Source organism: Alligator sinensis, unplaced genomic scaffold (genome assembly GCF_000455745.1).
Source record: "Alligator sinensis unplaced genomic scaffold, ASM45574v1 scaffold517_1, whole genome shotgun sequence".
Taxonomy (NCBI): domain Eukaryota; kingdom Metazoa; phylum Chordata; order Crocodylia; family Alligatoridae; genus Alligator; species Alligator sinensis.
The window spans coordinates 160,237-169,028 of NW_005842236.1; the positions used below are offsets into that span (position 1 = coordinate 160,237).

The window sequence follows — 8,792 nt, forward strand, 5'->3', positions numbered from 1 at the left end:
CCCATGCCCCCTTAGTTGCTCCTTCCATGCTCCCAGGGCCAGCAGAAGGGGCTTTAAGGGTAAGTGGCTCCGGTTGCCAGTCTGCAAGATACAAGAGGAGCAACCTCAGCAGAGAGTGCCCTTGTTCTCTCAGGTATAGATGGGGCAGGGTTGAGGGCAGAGTGAGACCACCACCCTTACTTGGCATCAGCTAGATCAGTAGTTCTTGACTCTCTTTTAGCCTCAAGGCCCTTTCCAAAACTTTGTCAAAGGAAGAGGGAGAGCAGGGTAAGCTGTGGAGATCAGCAAGAGTGCAAGGCAGAGAAGGGGCCACATCAGTCCAAACTGCTTACCGTTTATCCCCCCCTGCCGCAGACCAGATCTAGTCTCTTTGGGGTCTACATCTGGCCTGTGAGCTGTAGTATGAGCACCACTGCTATAGACTGTTAGTCAATCTCTTTAAATACACCTTCAGTGTATTGTTCCATGTATTGGAGAGTGCTAGTAGCACTGCTATGTTTATTATGCTTTTTGCACACAATGGAAAACAGTCTCATACAGCAACTCTTTCCAGTATTAACCATTTGTGAAATTTTCCAAGTTGGGTGACTGCCTCAGGCTGAACTTCTCTCAGAATAGTTCAGCAGTTTGAATTTGAGGTAGAAATAGCTGTCACTGAACAAAAGCAACATCCCCCACAGCAGATCTGCTTTACTAGATGCCTGATGCAGAACAAGGGGCCTGATGCCCACTGCCTGATGCAGAACAAGGGGCAATAAGTTTCCCTTGCCTGGAGATTCCCTGGGTTCCTTGTTGCCTACATCAGGACCCACGCTGACCAATGCCTTATGTGGAGAGACGGGTCTACATGGGTACTGGTGCACAGAGGCACCAGGCTGACAAATCCCCTGTGCCTTCATGCAGGGACCGGCGCTGACCCAAGCCTTCAAGTGAAGCACTGGCCAGCAGAGGTCTTAGCAAGGGTGGCTATCATAGAAGACAGTCCAGTTGTCCTCTCTCCTCCATTGATACGAAGCCCAATGCCTTTATGTTCTCTATTTTTCTCTTCAAGGAGTCCACCCACTGTTGCCTATCATAGTCCAGGATGTGGGTGGGCATGGGGGCTGCTTAGGATGAATGGGTCCCCTGCATGAATGCTGTGCCACCAGCGGCTGGCGGGGCATGGCAGCACTGGTGGTGGTGGGAGGGGTAAGTGGGGAACTCCTGCAGATATTGCCAGCACTGTCGGCAGTGGGGGGAAGAGTCGGTGACCACCCACAAACACCGCCAGCAGCAACAGTGGCGATCGCTGACTGCCCGCTGACATTGCCAATGGTCCCCTCCCCCCGAAGCACATGGACAACCCTGCCTGCAGGGTCCCAGGCCCCCCCAGGGGTACAGCTCCTTCCCAGCCTCCCTCCCTGCTGGTCTCTAGCCCCCTGCTGATTTCCCCTGCTCTTCTCCAGCCTCCAGAGGCTGGAGAGAATAAGAGAATGAGCAGGAGGCTTGTTCCCCCTGTCCCCCTCAGCCCAGTAACAGAGAATGAACAGGAGGCTGGAGAGATCAGGGGAAGTCTCCAGGTTATCTCCAGGGACTTCTCTCCTGCTCTCTCCAGCCCCCCCCTCCCCCTTTCTCTTCTCCAGCCTTGGGAGGTTGGAGACAGCAGGGGAACAAGCATGAGGCTGGAGACAGCCACTGGAGACATTCCCCTGCTGTCTCCAGCCTCAGGAGGCTGGAGATGAGCCCCTGGAAATGAGCTGGAGACCATTCCCCTGCTCTCTCCAGTCTCCTGCTCCTTCTCTGCTACTCCCAGTGAGTGTGGGGGGGCTGGGAGAGCAAGTGGGGAGCTAACGGAATGAGTCGGGGGTGTGGTAATGAATAGAGTTGGGAAAGGTTCCCTCCCCCCTCCTCCAGCCCCCCAACCCCCTACTTACCTGGCAGAAGCCGGGTCCAGGTCCCTGCAGCTTGCACCACTGCCTGCCCCAGACAGACAGGCAGCATGCTTCAGGACCGGGGAAAAGGCCAATCACAGAGAAGCTACGGCAGGCTGCTAGAGCGTCTCTGTGGAGGACCAAGCCTCCGTTTGCCTTGGGGCACAGTCTGAGACCATACCCTGACCTGTTTTTTTTCCCCCAGGGTATTGTTTGATCCCTTGATATCCAGGGGTCTAATTTTGCTCCCCTGCTGCAAATTTGTAGCTTGGGGAATGTTCTTTTTCTTACCACACGTGCCTCCTGCAGCATCTTGAAGAGGTCTGAGATGCTGCAAAAGGCACATGCAGGCTCGTCTGGACATGCCTGTTGAGGTTTGTTACCATTGGAGAGGGGAAGGAAGCTCCTCTTGACTAGCTAGGTAAAATCTTACTGAAGACAAGGTATTCTGTAGTTTTAATGCAACTTAATAGGTTGAGATAGAGACCATAGCGGAGCCTTAGGTTTCCTTTCACCCACCAACTTGTGCTGAAACTGCACATTCCTTTCTCTCAAGTAGGATTTTACCATGTCAGCAACCTCAAGTTACAAGCATGCCTTTTTCAGAGTGAAGATGCACCAGAAGGAGGAGCTACTCAAGTAGCTTGGTTAAAGGCATGGTGAGTATTTTTGGAACCTCTGCATGATCTACTACTTGCAGTGCATCTTTTTGAGTTTTGGCAACTAAGAAACATCTGTTTCTATGCAATTTAAATTTGACTGTGGCTGCTGTAAACAACTGTAATACCATAGTACTCACTGTTTTCTTTAAATGAATTCCATGTAAAGTGGCAAACACTTTACCTTTTGTGACCAGGAATTGTCTTCTTTTGCCCCAAGTTCACCATTTCATAGTTCCAGACAGAAGTAACTCAACGGTTATGTTAAAGAGGCAGTTTAAAAAGAGGATTGATAATCTTTGGCCTCTTCTACAGTCTGAAATAACTCAATAGCTACTCTGCACTAATTTCCCTGTAGACACTTATCTTGCACTAAGTACTCTTTACATCCACTTCGGAAGCTGATTTAACCTAAACTGTGTAAAGGCACTTACTGTCCAATAAAGTGTCCACATAGGGAGCCAGTGCAAGATATCTCTTCCCTTTAAGCCCATATCCTGGGTTATTCAGCAGTTGTCTCCTTGTGTAAACAAGCCCTTCCCCATTTTGGTCCTGGGGAGTTAATTACCATAACAGCATTCATGCTTAACAGAGCTCAGTACACTAGATGGTGGGTTATAGTTTTAACAAAACTACAGCTGTTGTGGAAGAGAGATTTTTCAGATAGGTAGGGTTTCAGGTTCTGAAAGGAAAGCACAGACCATACCTCAAATACAGCAGCCTATTATGTAATTAGTCTCAGTAGCTTTAGGAAACTGCATTCATTTCTGCCCTGAGATCAATGCATGTAAAAATTGTGACTGTGACAACAATTAGTCATACTTACCTATAATTACAAAAATTAACATCACTCTGTCTCCTATCTCCTTGTGTTCTTATAGTAGTCTGGTATTTAGTTCTATGTAGAAGAAATCAGTTGCAGCCCAGGCTTGTTTTAGAGGTGCTGGTATTATTTAACTGCTGCAGCAGAAGCTCGTAACATGACTACATGCAACCCCTGCTAAGTACTCTTAATTGGTTCCTGAGAAACCGAGAAAACAAGCGTTAAGCAAAACCAAAAGTATTTCACGTCCCAAGATGGTGACTGCGAGTATTGTAACAAACTCGCTGAGTGCTTAAGTGAAATCAGGTATCAATTTAAAATGAGCGTTATAGCACTAAGCAAAACAGCATTAAGTGGGGGTTGCCTGTACTTGGTACCAGCAGAGCACAATTCTCAAAAATACAGACAGCAAACCAGGACCACAAAAAAGCACCTTATGCATCTAAAATTTAGCCAGTGTTTCTCTAAATAATTGCCCTTTCCATGCACATAGTGACCGTGCATCCAAACAAGCCAGAATACCCAACATACTGCCACAAGGAGCCACACAGGGAAGTCATTCTCAAACATTTTTTAAATTAATTTGACTTTCAACCTTAGCTTGACCAGGACACACACATTAGGCATAACTTCCAAATCAAAAAAAAAAATTTAACAAAGCCTCCTAAAGAGCAAATGAAATTTGGGTCAATATTAAAAACTTGTATCTTTTCAGTTTTAAATCTACGAAGAGCTCACTGTTCAGTAAGTTTAATGATGTGGAGAAAGGAAGAGGCTCACACTAAGAGCACTTTCTACAAGAGCATTTTTTTTTTTTTTTGTACAAATTGAGCTTCAGTTCAGGGAGGAACAGAACAACTAAGCAACTCTCTGAGCTGTCACTATAAAATTACACCTGCATGGCCATTATACTCCTGATAGCCAAATCATTTAGGTAACCCCTTGAAATGCAGTGAAGTAGTTACAGATGTGATACGCCCATGTACGTCAGATGGCTTGCATTTCATTGCCTTTGAGAGAATCTTTCTGTTTTATTCATTCATCCTAATTACTTAAGCCTGTATTATTGCATGTGAATACTCAACCATGCTATAGGTCACTCATTGTCATCCTTGTAGTAGCGCTGTTTCATAGCTCTGTACTTTCTCAGATAGTACAGGGCCTCTAACTCTTTTATAACAAATTCTCCTTGAGCAATTAGTTGTTTAATTTGTTCAGGATCTTTCACTTCCTTATTTTTTAGGAAAGCTGCCTTCAAACGGCTTCTAAAGTAGTCTGCTCCTTTGGGATATTCCCTTCCCAGGTGCAGCAGCTTAAAAAAAACAAAACAAAAATACAAGCATTTTAGATTGAGTACATGGCAAAAGTGTTTTATTTTGACAAGGAAAGTGCTAGTGGTATTGAGGACACTTACATTTTTGTAAAGATTCAGTACTTCCCCTCTTAAAGGACTGGCCATTTTCATGTTTCACTGAACATAGATAGCCACTTTATTCCTGTGTGATTATTTACCTGAAGAATAATCAGTTCAATATTAACCTCCATGAACTTCAATAAGTGACTGTGGTTAAACAATTAATGGCTAATTGCTTTTTAGAGTTCTGACTGCATTTTCCTCTGCCCTGTTCTGATTAGCTGTTTGTTCCTGGCCCCTTTTCCCATGGCCTGCCCCACTACTCTTCTCCCCTGCTTTTTTATTTCCATTCAGCTTATCCCCTTCTAAATAGGAACTCTCCCCTGAGGCTTCCCCAAACTGGTACATCTCTCACCATCGCATTGCTCATATCTATTCATGCCATTTACATTGCGAGCACATGTGAGCAGGGACCACATTCTGCTCTATGCTTGTACATTGTTTAGCAAAATGGGACACAGTTTCTAGTTGGTCTTTTGGCTCTACTCAACTAGCCTATTAATAACTTAGATACTGCCCCAAGTACCTGATGAAGTGAACTCTTGCTCATAAAAGCTTATCTAGTTCTGATTTAGTTGATGTATAAGGTGAATCTCTACCTTGCCTTCTGCCTGATTGCAGACTAACATGACTAACTGCCTCTCTATCATAAGTATGTTATATTGAACTAGTTTCCATTCACATTCGTTATTTTAAATAGACAACTTCTGAAATAGCAGACATACATTTACAATTTAATAAAGATAAATAATTTATTTTCAGATAGTAGTGGTGCTTACATTTATTAGGCTACAAAAAAAAAAAAATACATAAATCAACGTGTGAACGTGCTAGCTCATAATGTTATTGTGTCCCTACATAGATATCTTTTAGCTGCAAGTAGGCAGGTTGTATATATTCCAATTCACTTGGATCATTGCTGTTCTTTCAAGTACCCTGGCTCTGTCATAATTCTGAAACCCTCTATAGGAAGTGAAGTTTTCTTTTATATACAGAAGCATGGTAATGTTTTTGTGTAAATCATACTGCTGAGATGCAAAAGTGAAAAGAGCTGAATTAAACAGCCTCTTCAGACAGTCTTACATGTTTTACTTTGCTTTGGTATCCAGTCACAGATGACAAATCAGCTGTAACTAGAAAGGAGCTGAGCATATGGTTGGCAAACTTCATGTTTTGAGTTTAATTCTTGTACCAAATCTATGCGTATTATGAAAAGGTTTGTATAAAGAGCATAGGGACTGCAAGAGAAGACAGATGCCAGAGCATATTCTATTTCTACCATTTTATTTAGCAATTACTGAGCTGTAGAGCAGGCTAAAGAGCCTTATATATGCAAGAAATAAATTACTAAAACTTAATTAGCCCTAACCCCCTCATTACCGCACTTTGTCTTCATTTACTGCCACAGAAAGTTATTCCTTCATATATTTAGTTAAATTGAAACTATTTCTTCATTATAGCCTTTATTCCTTCATTATAGACTTATTTTTGACCATTATAAGCATGAAGTGGAGGGTGGAAAATGTAAATTTTCTACAACTTCTAGTACACTATGCTTTCAGGTACTACTTTTGGGAGGGAGGGGGGGTGGACAGGAGAGAGGGGAGAGCGAGGAGTTTGGGAAAATGCCCTGATGTAGTTCCTAGCATAGCAACACAAAAAGAGAGAGCTTTAAAAAGAAAAAAGTTGTTCTTGGAATGAATCCTATGAACCCTTCCTATGGCTATGAATAAGAATTATCTGGGGGAAACAAAAATCATAAGCTGTGCAAGCACGGTATTACGGACTAAGTTATAGATCAAAAGTCAAGTCTGATTTCAGAATTTTCAAACTCTTCCCCCCACCCCAGTTAGCTGTTTGGGAAAAACTGTGCTGTGGAATTCAAGAGCCACCGTCCTCATTCAGATCCTGAAATATCCTGCCAGTATGTATATTTTAAAAATCTATTGATACATTAACATATTTTAATATGTGTGATATATATAATTGCCAAAATACATTTTTAAAGTATCCACTTGGCTACTAAGCCAGTTCTCATATAAAATCATCATCATCATTATAAGCAACAGAGTGAGTGACCACCAGGGATCCTGGTTTTCTCTGATTTAAAAAATCCCTAATTTTTGGTTTAAAAAGGTAACCCCAAATCCATGTTTTTCTGTGACTTAAATGAAAATAAATATATCGATCTAGTGGTGTTTCATTTTAATCATGGAAAAATGGATTTGGGCTTGCCTTTTTTAACTGAAAATTGGGGATTTTTTTAAATCTGAGAAAACCAGGATCTCTGGTGACCTTCAAGTTACACAAGCCCTTTTTAAAATTCAGTGCCAAGACCTGCCACCATGGATGAACTGGAGCCACTTGATTAGTCATGCGGGAGCATCTGGGCTCTGGGCAGGGAAGGGATGAGGTGACAGACCCAGGATTGGGGGAATGACGGTCTTTTACTGCACCAACTGTGCAGGAGGCATAAACTGCAGAAGGCAGGATAGATTTGCACCATAGCGAGTAACCAAAGCAGAGAGAGAGAATGTTATCTTCTCAATTATTTATATCTGTACAGACATACACAATTGTGTTTCTACATATTTACATGTGTGCCTACAAATATATGTACACACATTTGTGTATTAAATAAATATAATGCATGTATATACAAATATATTAAATGTAAATATTTGTATACAATTTTGTGTATACATGCATAAACAGATAACGTTCTATGTGTATCTGCCTAGCGCTCTCTCTGTACTTAGGCACGTGCATACACGTGAGTCCGTGGACCTATGTCCCGGTATGTACGTGCAGGTGCGCGCACAGACGGGACACACACACGCCCCGCCTGGCGGGGCCCTCCCGCTGGCTGGGGCCGGGCTCGCGTGGGCACACAAGGCGGAGGGGCTGCCCCTGCGTCACATGGCCGTGCCGAAGCGCCCATTACCTGGCTCGCTGAGCGCCCTTCGTGCCCCACCGTGCGGACTGGCCGTTGGCGTGGTGGAGGGTCCCGACGCCCCCCCCCCCCCCGCCTCACGCCGGATACCTCGCCTGCCCCGGCCGAGGCCGCCCAGCCTCAGCGGCGCCCACTTTGCGGCATCTGCTTTCTTTTCGTCTTTACTTTACGGCACGAGCGCGCCAACCCCTCGGAAATCGACGGGGCGGGAGGGACTAGGCGGGCGGGGCCGGTTGCCGGGGTAACGGAGGGGGCGGTGTAAACACGGGGCGCCGGTTGCTGCAGGCGGCGGCGAGATGGTGAGAGCGGGTGGCGGGGGGGAGGTCACGTGGGCTGGAACCCTCCCCCCAGCGCCGGGGGTGGGAAGGACAGTAGCTGTCGTCCCTGCTCTCGTTTTCCTGCCTTCTTGGGGCAGTTCAGCATGATCCCCCGCGTTCACCTTAGCCCCACAGCTTGTCAGATTTACTTCACCTCAGTTAACATTTTCTTCTTTCTCAAACAAGCCTGTCATCATTCCCCAGCTGCCTCTTACCTGTTTTCCTGGAAAAAAAAAAAAAGGTGGGGGGTTGGGAATGGTGTTAGGAAAGTAGCCAAGCTGCTGCCCTGAAGTCTGACCTGACACAATCCTGCCTGCCCTCCTTGCCTGAAGCCCCTGCAAAGGGACACATGGGTGTCGTGAGACATGGGCAGGCCCACATGGCTGCTTATCCCATGCGTGCCCCAGCCACCGCCAACCCTGCTCTTGTGCATGCCTTTAGATTCAGTCTTCCCTCTTGCAGGGTTTTCCCCTGGTGGCTGGTGCTGGAAAAGGGGGCCCCAACAAGAGCAGAAGCGTACAGAGCAGGGCTCAGCAGTGGCCCTGGTCATTGGCTATGCATAGGGGGTGCACGTACACCCCCTGAGATTTGCAGTGCACCCCCTAAGAGAAGTGCCACTGGCAGTGCTTGCAGGCAGTTGCTGCTTGTCGCGCCCTCCCCTCGCTGCCGACACCACCGGTGGCATCTGCAGGCAGTCACCAATCGCCACTGGCTGG

General features: G+C 45.7%; 2 protein-coding genes across 4 annotated transcripts in view; one reads left to right on the plus strand and one right to left on the minus strand.

The window, feature by feature from the left end:
- Positions 1-4,126: 4,126 nt before the first annotated feature.
- ETFRF1 (electron transfer flavoprotein regulatory factor 1) lies at positions 4,127-7,962 on the minus strand. Of its 2 annotated transcripts, none has more exons than XM_006027337.3 (3): positions 7,850-7,962; positions 4,807-4,904; positions 4,127-4,704 (listed from the first exon to the last, which is right to left on the minus strand). In XM_006027337.3, the coding sequence occupies exons 2-3, from the start codon at positions 4,855-4,857 to the stop codon at positions 4,489-4,491; spliced, it is 267 nt and encodes an 88-aa protein (XP_006027399.1). In that variant the 5' UTR covers positions 4,858-4,904; positions 7,850-7,962; the 3' UTR covers positions 4,127-4,488. The 2 variants fall into 2 exon arrangements, with proteins under 2 accessions (XP_006027399.1, XP_006027398.1); XM_006027336.3 differs by lacking the exon at positions 7,850-7,962 and adding an exon at positions 7,751-7,846.
- Positions 7,963-7,994: 32 nt separating this feature from the next.
- The window catches only part of CASC1 (cancer susceptibility 1), a 55,295-nt gene continuing 54,497 nt past the window's right edge, over positions 7,995-8,792 (plus strand). The window contains exon 1 of one of the 2 annotated variants that reach the window (XM_025208541.1): positions 7,995-8,058. In XM_025208541.1, the coding sequence (XP_025064326.1) occupies positions 8,056-8,058 (3 nt within the window). In that variant the 5' untranslated portion in view covers positions 7,995-8,055. The remainder of the gene's footprint in view (positions 8,059-8,792) is intronic. The other variant, XM_006027338.3, reaches the window with a different exon arrangement.

Bases quoted from the DNA above. Each gene is read 5' to 3' on its own strand.
- ETFRF1 (XM_006027337.3), bottom strand. From the start codon at position 4,857: ATGAAAATGGCCAGTCCTTTAAGAGGGGAAGTACTGAATCTTTACAAA. The intron at 4,705-4,806 runs GTAAGTGTCCTC...GTTTTTTTTAAG, and splicing joins TACTGAATCTTTACAAAAAT to CTGCTGCACCTGGGAAGGGA.